Here is a 14,589-nt window from a genome sequence, read left to right as displayed (position 1 = left end):
TACTTGAAAACCACTGCATTACAGTCTATAGAATCATTTTTATCATGGAAAAAAATCAAGAACAAACTGAGTTTTTCTTCATTAAATATTTTTTTTTAAATATTAAACATTAGTATCTATCGATTCCTAAAAAAGAAGATTAGTAAACCTGATATCACTTTATTTCAGGAGATCCTTGGATCAATCAGTTGTTAGCAACCCAAGTGGGTTAGATAGGCAAGATGGTCTATTTTCTTCTGGAACATTTCTATTCTCTTAATAAATGGCTGGATCAGTTTGGTTACCACTACCAAATTGAAGTTTGTCATGTCGGATTAATGTCACTGCATCCACAACAAAAATGATTGTAATTTTGCAATTGCAATTTTGCAAGTAATGTAAATTACTTTTAATTCTGAGTAAAGAGTACAAGAGTATTAATTACCTAGATTTGTCTTAGAGATGAAAATAAAACGGCATTTAAAATTGCTGTTTAATGCATGGATATTTTTTCTTTAACAAAAGATACAAAGCAAAATTCTTAAACACAATGTTATTAATTACAATGTAGACATTTTCATCCTTAAAGACATTTTGTTACATTTATTATATATGACCCATTCAACTAAGCTCTAAATAGTTTTTGATTTGGTGTAAAGAACAGACAAAATGAAACATTAAGCACAAAATAGTCTGAAGTTTCAGTTACAGTATATACTGTATCATTTATTAAAGGTGAGCATGATTTTATATTTGGTATGGAAATGGATTGCAGTTTCCAGTACATTGTGAATTATTAATAAAATGACTACAATAAAAGTGCTGTGCAAATGCAGTTTACGAATACATAGCAGAAAATGTTTAAACTAGCCTACTTTGTGCTTGCTACCATGAATATGACAATTTCATTCACATAAAAGGAGGCTTTTATTTCTCTAACAATACAAAATTAAATTTCACAGATGACAGCATGAAGCACTACTAATAACACATGAAAGTGAAAATCAACCAATATGCCCACTGCTACCATCTCATAGGTTCCATTGTATTTTTTTTAGTGAAAGAAACCAATTGTTATGAATATGATCTTATTCACCCTTTTCACAACATCACTAAAAGGAAGATTTGCACATGAACAAGAGAGATTTCCAACCAGTGCAAATATTTGCTACTAAACATTTAAACATTGAACATAAGCTGTGCCTCTAAATGAATTCCAGCTAAAATGGTTAAAGTGTATATACCATATACTGTATAATCTGTACTTTTTCCCTTTTCATATTTTAATTTTTGATATATGTATATTTAGTTATTTATTTTTTAACTTGTAAATCAATAAGGTACACAGGAGAGAAGTAGTTGTTTGAGTTCATTGCTTTGATTCCAGGAAGACTTTCTTCTCCAGGTCTGCATATCGCTTCAGCAATGGCTCAAACACCTGGAAAACAAATACAACAAAAGATTATTAAAAGAGAAGGATGGTGCAAGAGGCGGCAATTGGAGGTGAATGAGTGAATACATGGCTTTGTGTTTGTTTTCATTTTTATCTGTCCAATTGAAGAATATGGAAGACTAATGTTGTTATAGTAAATACCAGGTGAAAAGGAAGCTAATATAAGGAAAATAATAAACAGGCAGTATAATGAAAAACAGTTTTGAAAATACTAATTCTGTTTCAACTAGTGTTCCCGAAATGAAAATAATTTTACACATTTTATCAGACTGCATCTACTGTATTTACTACATTTGTCAGCTTAATTAATGTTTTTTGATATCTTCTTGTGAATCAGATTCAGTAGACTTTTTTTTTCTGTACCCAAGCCACAGTTTTTATGTCTTGGTCATTATTTCTTCTACTCCGTAATTAAAATGAAATTGTAGTACCCCATACGTATAGTCTCATCAAGGAGATTAAAAATAGACATGTATTGCCCTAGTTACTTACCTAGCATAGCTTAATTGATGGCAAAGGAGACACAATATTGGATTACCTAAACAAAGTAGGGTGACTTCTGAGAGAACAGAAAAAGGCATAGGAAAAGTATTGATTTGAATGAGCAACTAGTCATGTGTATTATCTGTGGAAATATATGTCTTGCTGTCTCTTCCAGGGGATGAAAGCACATTAAATTCTAAGTGTTTCTGAAAGGATACTGAGCAATAAGTTAAAAAACTAAGTGTTAATACAAATCACCCAATAAAAATTAATTTATCAAAATAAATCCTGAGAGAATTCAAAATATAGCAGACTATCGTGTGGTACAATAATACTGTACAACTAAAAATAAGCTTCAAAACATAAGTTAAATGAATGTTAAATTTTCAATAATAATTTATTGCAATTTACAGAGTGTTTTACATACAATACAATAGGGGATCCATATCATCCTCCACTGAAGCTGTACCCCTCTGGGTAATGTATAATTATGGCCAGCAGCCATATCACCCTGCAACTCACAACTGGCAGCCCACTGAAGCTAAGCAGGTGTGACCCTGGTCAGTACCTGGATGGGAGACCTCCTGGGAAAACTAAGGTTTCTGCTGGAAGAGGTGTTAGTGGGGCCAGCAGGGGGTGCTCACCCTGCGGTCCATGTGGGTCCTAATGCCCCAGTATAGTGACGGGGACACTATACCGTAAACAGGCACCATCCTTTGGATGAGATGTAAAATGGAGGTCCTGACTTTATTAATTAAAAATCCCAGGGCGTCTCTCGAAAAGAGTGTAACCCCGGCGTCCTGGCCTAATTTCCCATTGGTAAATTGGTAATTTCCCCTTACCAATCATGGCCTCCTAATAATCCCCATCTATGAATTGGCTTCATTACTCTGCTCTCCTCCCCACTGATAGCTGATGTGTGGTGAGCGTTCCGGTGCACTATGGCTGCCATCGCATCATCCAGGTGGATGCTGCACATTGGTGGTGGTGGAGGTCCCTGTCATTACCTGTAATGTGTGCTTTGAGTGGAGTGTCCAGAAAGCGCTATATAAGTGTAAGCATCGTTACTTCATGCTCAGAAAAGTGTACTTAACAACATGGGGTCTCTCCAGTCCTGTTCCTGAAGTGCCAGTGTATCTGTATCTTTTAAAGTCCTCTTTAAAACACCAGCAACCTGAAGTGCTGATAAGGACTCATAACTTGTACACACAACTGCCCTATAAGACCGGGATTAGGGGCCACTGCTGTATCATATCCTACTACAGTAGTGTATAGGAGACATATAAACAGACATACAGTACACATGTCTCTTTTTATGTGTTTCATTATATCAATAAAATTCTAACATTATCAGCATTGTTTTAATCCAAACTTGTTTGTAAAGTATACAGTATTTAAGGGTGGCCACTGCATTACCAACTTTAATCTGACAAATAAAAATAGTTATCACATTTGCCACTTCTGAGTGCAACACTGTGATCTTGCCTAGAGTGGCTGGGACCTCATCCAGGTTGGGGGTGAGCCTACTGTGTCTGCCAAGATGCGACTGAGACAAATTGTTACACCAAAGGCTACTGGCATTTGCTTCCTCACTACATGAAGACAGCAAAGTCTAGATTTACAGATCCCGCCATTCAGACTGCACAGCAGCATACCGCAGCTTTTTAGAAATACTCAGTTGCGGGGCTGCACTACTTTGTAAAACCACCAGATGGAGGAGTGAAAACTTAACATGGTGTGTGGAGCATTTGAGCTATCACCAGAAAACGTCTGGTTTTGAATCCCAGTCAATGCTGAGGGGCAACCTTTTTCCAGTTACAGAATTTAAGTTAAGTATTATAGCATGTTAAACATTGGGGGAAAAACAAAGTAGGTATATTTTATAAAAGCAAGATTGCTCAGTTGAATATATAAAAATGTTTATTATTATACTGTAGCTTGTGAACGTGATGTGCCTCTTTCAGGTTTATTGTTCTTATAGTGGTAATGGGCAATGGACTGTAATGTAGCGCACTGCACCCAGGCGGCTCGAAGTCTGATCAGAGAATTACTTTTGGTTTGTTTCTTACATAGCCGAATATATAAAAATCACAAGCGAATGAGTCAAAGAAATATATTATATTTAGATCCTTAAATTAATATTGTTTAATTATAGCATTTTATAATGTCTAGAAATGTAATATTGTCAGAAAGAGCATGACAAAACTTTTCCAAAATACAATAAGTGACTGAGTGAAAGACTGACTTTGATGCATAAAATGTTTATGAAGAAAGTGGGATACTGTTGTGTATTTTTTATTTCAACTGACACTATCAGCCATATACAGTATGTATAATATATTTATATTCATAAATTAAAACAGTTTATGACATTCAGAGACATTATGCTCCTGTTATTTTTTTGCTCAGCTACTAAAATTTCCCTTTAGTCGTAAAATTCCATATTAAGCGGATTTCAACATGCACAGTACAGAGATTAAATGAAGCAATCGTTTCACTCACAACTAATCCACCACAAGTGCCACTTGTGCACACAGTGTCAATCATCTTTGGCCAGCGAATCGCACACCGTGGTCGCCTGTGCCTGGAAACCCACAGTATTACACATGTAGATGATCAGACAGGCTTTTATTTTTGACAAGTCACTGGGAAAAAAGGAGATACTGTATATGAGCTCATCTCTGTGGTTGAGGAGAAGCTGTCATTTTACATCAAGTCAACACTCTGCTTATGCACTTTGATTTTCTTTACCTTTTTTATAACATTTTTAGCAGCTCTTAAAATCCACTTACAGTATCTCTTGAATGGAGCAAAAAAATTATTGTTAGCATAACAGTGTATTATTTATTGATAATGGAGATTACATTCTTTGCAAAAATAAAAATAAAAATATTTACACTGAAAATAATTTATTGTATTTATAGAACATAAATGATCCAAGGTATATCATTTTCTACTAATAGGAATGGACCAACCCTATCCACCATTGAAGTGAAACACTCACCCAGGTGACTACAGCCCTTACATTAATAGATCAAGTAGTGAAAATTCCTTGAATTTTTAAGGGGAATTTTCATTTCAACACATTACAAATTGTGGTATTAACACAACTATATTTTCTCAATAACTCATGTAAGATTTCCAGTTGAATACTTCAATACTACAGTGCAGTAGGTGAGCATCTTTAATTCCAGGCTTTTTAAACTCAGTGACAACAGTTTTACATGCTTTTAAATTAGTATGTCCTATGTCTGCCTGCCTCAGCAAAAGGCAGGTGATGAAAACTCAATGTTTCCTGTTGTGGTTTATTCATATTGTTTTACAATTCACTTCAGCTATTTACAATGTGGTTAATCAGAGCTTGCAGTGTTCAATGACTGGAAAATTAAATTAACAGTACAATTCATTGCTTCCCCCACCTGCTTTTTCCCTCTCTTGCAAATTATAATACAAGTCTGTCTTTACTATTAATACTGCATTTCAGGGGCAGCCCAGTGCCATGGCAGTTAACACGGCTGCCTCATAGTTCTTAGGTCATGGGTTTACTTCCAGACTAGGGCACCTTCTGTATAGGGTTTGCATATTCTCCATGTGATGGCACTGGAGTTTCTCTGTGTTCTTTGGCTTTTTCCCACAGACCCACACACACATGCTGTCCAGATTAACTAGGATTGCTAAATTGTATGTGTCTATGTCTAGATGCCCTTTGAAGGACTGGCATCCTGACCACATTTTCTGCCCTGCGTCCCTGTGCCTGCTGGGTTAGACGTCAGATCAACACATACGTACTATCTTTAAGGATAAAGAAGTTACTGAAAATGAAAGGAAGAGCATGCAAGGATACACCTGTGTCACCATGGCAAATCATTCAGTTGAACTTCTGTCCTTCATCCGCTTATAATGAACACTTTAATTCATTAGAGGCTCCCATTGTTTGATTCGCACAGCAACTAAAGCAATTGTGTTGCAAAAAACTCTATTGAGCTTCCCAACAAATGTCTTGAAAATGCATTGTAGCATTTACAAATACGGTTTGCTTGGGAACCAGCAAGAAGATTTTTTAAATATATATATATTTCTTTAGGCAAAATGCTAAGTACTCAGAACCTTAGCCTGCCATGGATGAAACTGTCCTTAGTATGCCAGCAATGACAAAAGGAGAAAAACAATACTGTTGCTACTGGTAGACTGGATATTCAGAACATAAAAAAGGTAACAAAGGACAGGAATCAAAGGGAGTCTCATTCTAGATTACAGGTTACTATAATTTTCAAATCATCCATACATTTACAACATATAGCTCTGATGTTTGCATTTGAAAATTGCAATCTGAAAAATGGTTTACTGTTCACATAACGAGCAACAAACACAAGTTGTCTTCAAAACTGTCCCATTGCCAAATAAGGCTAGAAAATTTGTGACACCAACCTGAAGAAAAAAGCAGAATGTATTTAAGAATAAGAATAACCTCTCTGAAATGATTACAATGATGATTTGTAAATTGGTACTGTCATCTTTCAAAAGGATGATGTTACATATACTGTATATACACACATATTTAAAGTGACTGTATCTTTCACTAAATGCCTTGATTTTCTTTATTTTAAAGCATGGTAAAATAGTATGTTACTCTGGTAATATTTTGTTTATTAAACTTTATTTATGGCAGAAGACCACATTTACTGAATAATGTTGTATTGTAATGTTTCTACAATATTTCTTCCATTAAATTACTATTCTACACAACAATCGATAGTGTAGTTATACAGTACATGTTGCCGTGCATAAATATTTTTCAGCCTTCAGGCTTGGTATGTGTTATTGTAGGTACCAAAAGAAATATATTGTGTGTAACATGTCAAATTCACAAGTCAATTTAGAAACATGATGGAAGTAAAACTACTGAGGGGGAAAAAGAAGTCCTAATACAATGGATAAAAAATGATGTGAACCTTTTCCCATTGACCTCTGCCAAACTCATTCAAGGAAGACGACGATCATCTGCTATTCCCCGAATAAACTTTCAAGCACTTCCATCTTCTGTGTCCTGTGGGTAAATCTCACAGTACAACAGAGAGAGTGTTCCATTCTCTTTGTCAATCATAACTGTGGCCTTATTGAAAGACAGCCAATTACTGCAGATGCTTTAACAGAAAGCTGATCCTTGCCCAGCAAGTAATCTTTATTGAAGTTGTCTCATAATTCTTATTTAAAGCACTACCACCAACCCAGCATGGCACATTTCACATTGCACCTGAAAGCCATATGTGTGACAAGTATGAAAAAGAGAAGGAGAGCTGCTTATGAATTATTATTATTATAGAGATGCACAGTCTACAAATGTTTCACAGTCAACATGCCTGAAGAGAAAATAAACATCTACCAAATCAGGATTCTGAGATATGTCCAAAATTAATAGAAAATGTCAAAGAATATACTGTTTATGTGGCTTAGTTTTGAAAACACTGTTTATTATCATGTGCTTTCAGATTGTAAATGCACTAGTCTGGCACATAATAGAACAAGCTGATTGTTAATTACTTGTTAATAGCTTGATTGTAATAAATATTAAATTAATTTCAATATATAGATATAAGATCTAATTTATTTTAGAACCCTCAGATAATAAATTTAAGTTTAGTCAAATGATCAGTTAATAAAAATTTCAGTTACACTCATAATCACAATAATCTAATACGGAGACTGCTCTGAACAAACTGAAAAACATCTATTAAACGTGTTTTATGTGCCTGTTTGACTTATACAGGACATTATGACTGAATAATTACTGAGAGGCAATACTTTTGAATTAAATGACTGCACTATAACTATGGATCTAGTTGTTTAAAGTACTACAGGGATCATACATAGACCATTATAACCACTGAAAAAATCTTATTGAAGATGAACACTTGTGAAATAGTCATTAACCATTTTTACGACTACTCTATTGTGTGGATTGAGCACACAAGGGGCACAACCACAAACATGAATCAAATAAAATGCTCTTTCTTGCATAATGTGAATATATACGTCTACATAATCCAAGTTTCTTATCTGTACTATATTCATTTTACTGTTATTTAAACCACATACTATGGAATCTGAATAAATGCAGACATGTACTATGGAAAGGACCAATTTAAATACATGTTAAAAGTAAGGAATTTAGATCTTGCACATCAACAAGAAAATAAAAATATATACATAGATAAAATAAATAAAAATACAGTAAAAGAAAGTACTGCCTAAGAAAGGACAAATCACATATATTGAAAGGGTTGTATAATTCTAGACCAGGTTGCCTTCAATATTACCTTTTTATTTAGTTCGATTGTTGTCTTCTTCCATAGAAGCTCTGAGGTAATTAAAATATTTTAATATATGAGTTATTTTAAATGACAAAAAATAATATTTTATTTTGAGAGAAGAGCAACCAGAATGACATTCAGATCCTGAATTGTCATATTGGTATTTGGATGGTGGTCAGATTGATTCTACTGTATTTCCTGGAGCATAGAGCTGGGTCTGGGTACTCAGACAATGCGATTTTAAACAGATAGAGAAAACAATAAAAAATAACCTTCCGTTTATATACAACTGTTTCCAGAAGCAACAGGATCTGTGGGAACAAACATTAATTTGTTGATTTCAAGCAATAGAAGGAACTTCAATAATATGCAGTTAGGAATCTCAGAAACAAAAATCCATTCTACTGTATGTTTTGCAGGTTTATTCTATGCAATCCATCAAGGATTCACCATAGCAGTTTACAGTTCTCAATCCCCACAATAGGATGACCCCACACTAGTACATCTGCAATGTTAAGTGCTGCTTTGCCCTTCCAGGCTTTCACCCATAATTGCCTTCACTGCCTTGTCTTGTGGCAACAAAGTCCTCCTCTCATTGGCACCAGGGCTGAAGGATGCACTCAAACAGATATCTTGCACCAGCACCCCACCATATCTCTAGGCATCATTACCACCTTCACCATAGACACACTGAATTTAATGATCCTGCTAAAACAGATATCCTTCCTCTTGGGCAGTGGCATGATGACTTATGGACAGTATCCACCTTGTGGATCATACACTTATCACATGTAGATCTACAGCCACTCAAAAAAAGTCCCACGTGGGAGCCTTGTTTCACGTTATGCATTTCTCCCACCCACTCAAAGGCTGAAATGAAATTAGATCTGATCTGAAGTTAAAAGAGTTTTCTCTTCCCTGATTTACAAAATGGGCTAATCCTAAGGATCCACAAGGATTCCACAACAATGAGTTGTGAGTGTTGAGCTGTGGGCTAAACAAATATTTATTAATAAAGACAATACACACTCTAAACAGTATGCAACATAAACATATAAGTTGTGCTATTTACAAATAAGGCACCCCAGAGGCCCTCATCCTGACTGCCAAGAAAAACCATAGACTGCTACCAAGTATTCAAATCCTCTATAATGCCTACAAAGGAAAAAAGAAGATAAAGGTGCCTTCTAAACCAACAGAATACAACCTACAGTTAAATCTATCTCTATAAATCTGGATGCTACAAAGTGAATGGAAAACCTATTCTAAAAATGCAGGAGAAGCTGTAACTCAGGGATTCTCTATACAGGAAATCAGAGTTTCATTTTTATCAGAAAATCTGTTTTATGCTGCATTCCTGGACTGTTGACTGAAACTTAATCAGAACTTAATTAACCAAAATAAACAAAATGATTCCTTTCATCAATGTACAGTATTTCATACCCAGCACAACTAAGTGAACACCATAGTTTTTCCTTGCTTTGAAGGTCTGAGAACTATGAACTTTAACCCTAGCCAGGTATTAACCACTGTATCTATATTCTTAAAGACACTTCAGTAGTCATAGTAGCTCTAACAATGTACACCATACAATTTATTATTGATTGACATCAAAAACATACATAACAAATGACAAACACAATAGAATATATTTATGAAATAATCTGCCGTAATATGAAAAACTGATTGTTCATTCGGGGATTACAAAAATCAGATTTAATAAATGCAGTGTTAAAATACCTTGAATATAACATGTGTTATGATCTAACTCTCAGGTTTTATCAGTCTGATATAATTACATCACATTCATATATTCAGGTCCAAGTACATATGCATTTACTATCATAAACTAATCACACGTGTTTGGAATAATAGTTTAACTCTTGAGAATTATAAATAAAGGAAGTTTTATATTCAAAGATATTTAGGCCAAAGATCCTTAATCAGTTCAAACTTTCCACTGAGAAGATGGAGCTGGCTGTGATCATCTGTGGTGCACCTTGGCAGCTGCTTGCCTTGTGCAAGGATTGTCCAAGGGAGAGAGAGAGATAAAGACGAGAGAGAGCTGTGCCTAGTGTTACTGAGCACAGCTCTGCTTGGAAGTTATATCACCCTGAACTTCTGTCTTTAAAAAAAAGTCTGTGCACAGTTGTGCTTGAGAGTAGCTGCAAGTGAAACAGGTGGGGAGAACAGTTTGTCCTCGCTACTGATTGTAACAGAATATAATCAGATATTCAGGATATACAGTAGACAAAAAAGAGTCCAGGTGTCTTATTTAATTTATCAGGTGAAAATAACAGTGGGTTCACAAACATAAGATTTTATCTATTGCAGATAGAATATCTTGGGAAGAATTCTGTACTTTTTACTGACTCTCTCTCCCAGCCTGGCATTTTGTAGAAAAGTCCTGACTCAGACTGGTTGCAGTCACTTTGTTGGAAAAGTTAATTGGAGAGAGGACAGAGCCAGTGAGTTAACCAACCAAAATTAGCTGGGTTCTAGATTTTAAGGTACGATATCACAGTTGGTGAGTTGTTTTGGATGTTATTAGGTACAATCTTGTTTCCCAACCTACTGTCTCTCACTTGTGGATTTTCTTCTGGGTGATGGACAGTGACATCTGACCACTGTCCTGGCAGAAATAGCCTAGCTAGAGTCAATGGCACCCATCTATATGTCATTAGATATTTCTGAATAGATACAGCTTTAAGACATCCAAGTCTGTGGATATCTAGGGAAATCTTTTTTTTTTATTAAATGAGGCTTCTGTTTAGCTGTATTCCTTTGCTTTTACAGAAAGACCTAAACTTCCATGGTCAAGGCACAGAAAGATTATTAGAGGTCTTAATAACACTTAATTCTAAGTGAAATAATATGCCTTGCCACTAAACAGTGAACATAGTAATATGCTCAATTCGATTCCAGGCCACATTACGTCCCAACAGGCACTGATGCATTTTTTCTCCTACAGAAATATTGGTTTTGGTATCAGCTTCCAGCCCTTTCATTGACACAAGTCATCGCAAAACCAAGTACAAAGGCATATTTTGCTATATATTAAGCAAGCAAAACTTTTTAATTCCAGTAGTGGTTATACTGTAGTCATTCAATGGTAAAAAAAAACACTCATTACATAATTCGCAACACTGGAGGAATTCTTCATTAGACAGTTAAAGTGTAATGCAATACACAGACTTTACAAATAAGGAATTTCTCTTTTTTCATCAGCATTGAACCAGAAAACGTAGTTTTTTCTAAATTTAAATAATTCTTCGGTCACATTTCTTGTTGATAGAATGCCTTATCAGAAAGAAACATCAGAAAATGTGCAGCATAACAGTCCACAATATATAGATTTGTAGAAAATGTTTTTTAATTGCACCCTTTCAAGTGGAGTACTTGTTACCATTTAATGGTTCACAGTTCATTTGCATTCACACTTCTTTTAGCACCCAATATCAGTTTTAAATTAAATTTACTTTGGCAATGTTTTCATGTTTTCAACTTGAGTTAAGGTAGACAAAATCCCAGTAGCTCTCGTTGTATGTTATTCTTGTAAAGTGAAGTGAGCTCTGTGACTAAGGATCTGTCTGCGCCCGTGGCTGGAAAGTTGCCGGTTCGTATCCCGCGGCTGGCAGAGGAATTCTACTCCATTGGGCTCCTGAGCAAGGCCCTTAACCCCAGCTGCTCCAGGGGCGCCGTATAAATGGCTGACCCTGCACTCTGACCCCAAGCTTCTCTGTGTGTGTCATGGAGAGCAAGCTGGGGTTTGCGAAATGACAAATTCCAAATACAATCAACTACAGTATATACTCTATATCCAATAAAGTGATTTTATCTTAACTCATAAAATGTTTAACTAAGGCATGTGAGAAAATTACCTTATTATAGCACATGATTAATATACTCCATATAAAAACCCAAAAAGGTTTGGAAAGGAGACTTCCCCATTCTTCCACACACAAGCCAGATACTCAGGAAAAGCTTAATGAAACAAATTGTATGCCCCTAAATTCTAATTTGAATTTTAACACCCTGTAAAACTTTCCGCTTTCAAACATTGCTGTATGTCTGCCAGTGATCTGCCATTACATATTGGTTGTTGACTGACCACAGATTTTGCAGTGACTGGGTTTTGTTAGTTATGCATGAAACACATACACATGTCCAGTAAGTGTTCTATGAGTTAGACAGTGATTAATTCATGAACCGGTTAGGGTCGGGAGTTGCGTCAGCATGCAAGCTGCTAGGACACAAGCACAAGTTAATTCCACACTGAAGTGTAAGAAGAAGATAAAACATGTTTTAGCTATAGGATCTTCCTTAACTGTAAGAAAAAAACTCCACAAAGGATGTGCAACAGTCTGGAATAAAAGCTGGGCCCAAAAGAGGTAAAGCAGTATAACTAAGTGCAATGCAAACATGCCACTCCTTTTACCTCAATTACTTTCTAAAAACAGATTTTTAGACCTATATACTGTGATCATTTCACACTTGCATGTATTCCTGTCGATTTATTTTTGTTATACTGTATATACTGTATATATTGTTCTTCATGTTCACGTTAATAGATAAGTGCACTCTCCATTGCACTGAGGTATTTTGTGCCTGAAGTATTGTTCTATCCATACTTTGGTGAGCTCTAACTTCACAGGTGTTGAAGAGAAGTGCTACAATGACACCTTAGCTATTGAAAACAGGTAATTAGATTCAAACAACACCATCAAATGTGTGACATTTAGAAGAAACAGATGGGTTTCGGAAGGCTTGGGAAGTAAAAAGCACTTTTGTTTGCAATTGTTTTGCAACTTTAAGTAAATTGCTTCAGCTATTATGGCCATATATACAATGATTACTTAACCATGTACTGTACATGAACAACCAAGTTGTGTACAAACAAGTTTAAGTAAGTGAGGAAAAAAGCAATGCAAAGCTCAACATCGAATGGAAAGAAAGGTTGAAAGGATTTTCACAGACTTTTTTAGCCTAGTTACAGTACTTAACAATGAGAACCTGACCAACAAGAGACACCTGTCAACCAACTGTCCTAATACTTCTGCTTCTTCAAAATGAAGAAATTCAACACTACACAGTAAATTTGCTTGATTGACTTTTGGGTAGGACCGATTTGTCTTTAAAAAATACTTAGCAGTTGTAGTTATCAATGATGTTTGTTTTTTTTTCTTAATGACACATGATTATTATTGGAGTTCATTTTGGAAAACCCACTTTGACCTGTATGATTTGGCACTGTATGACTATGGAATATACAATAGGATAATAGCATAGGACATACATATGGAAGACTGTGAGTCCAAGTTCCCATTGTTAACTATTGTTTTACCTATTAAAAAGGGATTTGACTTTAAGATTTTAGAGCAATGAGGAAATATTTGTCTCACTATGGATAAAAGTGTTAGCCAAATAAATAATACTGAAATGGTTCAGTGTGCTGGGTAGGCTCTGGCTCCTTGTGAGCCGAAATGGGAAGAAGCAGTTAAAAAATCAGTCCTAGAGTGTAGCCTATTTTTTTCATTTTTGCAGTTTCTTTTTTTTTGGCTGTACCATGCGTCTGGTGTTGATAGCAAAGCACTGTCAACTGTATTCAAAATTTCATATACAGTACCTGTCCAATTCTGAGAAAAAGTTTTTGAACCCCTTACGATTTTCACATCTTCCACATAATGTATTTGAAACCTAAAATGTTATTAAATCCTAATAATAGATCAAGTTAACCCGATGAAACAAATGATATGTGATTCATCCTCAAATGATGCAACATTCAATATCCATGTTTTACAAAGTACTGAATGTAAACCTTTAGATTCAGTAACCTATGACACACTCTTGAGCAGCAATTACTGCAACAAAATGTTTCCTGTAATGACTGATCAGTCTCTCACATCAGTTTCAAGGAATTTTTGCCATTCCTCTTCACAGAACTTAAGATCCGTGACATTTGAGGGCTGCCTTGCACGCACAAATCACTTCAGGTCCTGTCACACCATTTCATTGGGGTTTAAGGAAAGATTTTTGACTAGGCCATTGTAAAACATGGAATTTCTTCTTCTGCAGCCATTCTTTTTAGATCTGTTTGTATGTTTAGGATCATGGTCTTGGTGCAACACCTACTTTAGTTTCAGCTTCAGGTCACGGGTCTGACATTCTCTTCTAGAATCTTCAGATACAATGCAAAATCCATGGCAGTGTCAATAATGGTTGGAATTAAATTATTCTGCTTAAAAGCTGTGTTCAGTTTTTGCCAACTATAACTTAACAAACTATTCTTGTTGAGGTCAAGGAACTCTAGTGTTGACTCATTGACTCATCTGTCCAGAGAGTGTTGTTCCAGAGGTCTTATGG

At 35.5% G+C, this 14,589-nt stretch overlaps 1 protein-coding gene across 1 annotated transcript in view; it reads right to left on the bottom strand.

Moving 5' to 3' along the window:
* Window positions 1-456: 456 nt before the first annotated feature.
* The window catches only part of xylb (xylulokinase homolog (H. influenzae)), a 121,452-nt gene continuing 107,319 nt past the window's right edge, over window positions 457-14,589 (bottom strand). Inside the window, exon 19 of the mRNA XM_088918947.1 lies at window positions 457-1,417. Within this exon, the coding sequence (XP_088775073.1) occupies window positions 1,349-1,417 (69 nt within the window). The 3' untranslated portion in view covers window positions 457-1,348. The remainder of the gene's footprint in view (window positions 1,418-14,589) is intronic.

Source organism: Atractosteus spatula, chromosome 6 (genome assembly GCF_055471065.1).
Source record: "Atractosteus spatula isolate fAtrSpa1 chromosome 6, fAtrSpa1.hap1, whole genome shotgun sequence".
Classification (NCBI taxonomy): domain Eukaryota; kingdom Metazoa; phylum Chordata; class Actinopteri; order Semionotiformes; family Lepisosteidae; genus Atractosteus; species Atractosteus spatula.
Note: the sequence above shows the minus strand (reverse complement) of the source record. Positions and strands in the feature narration are given on the sequence as shown.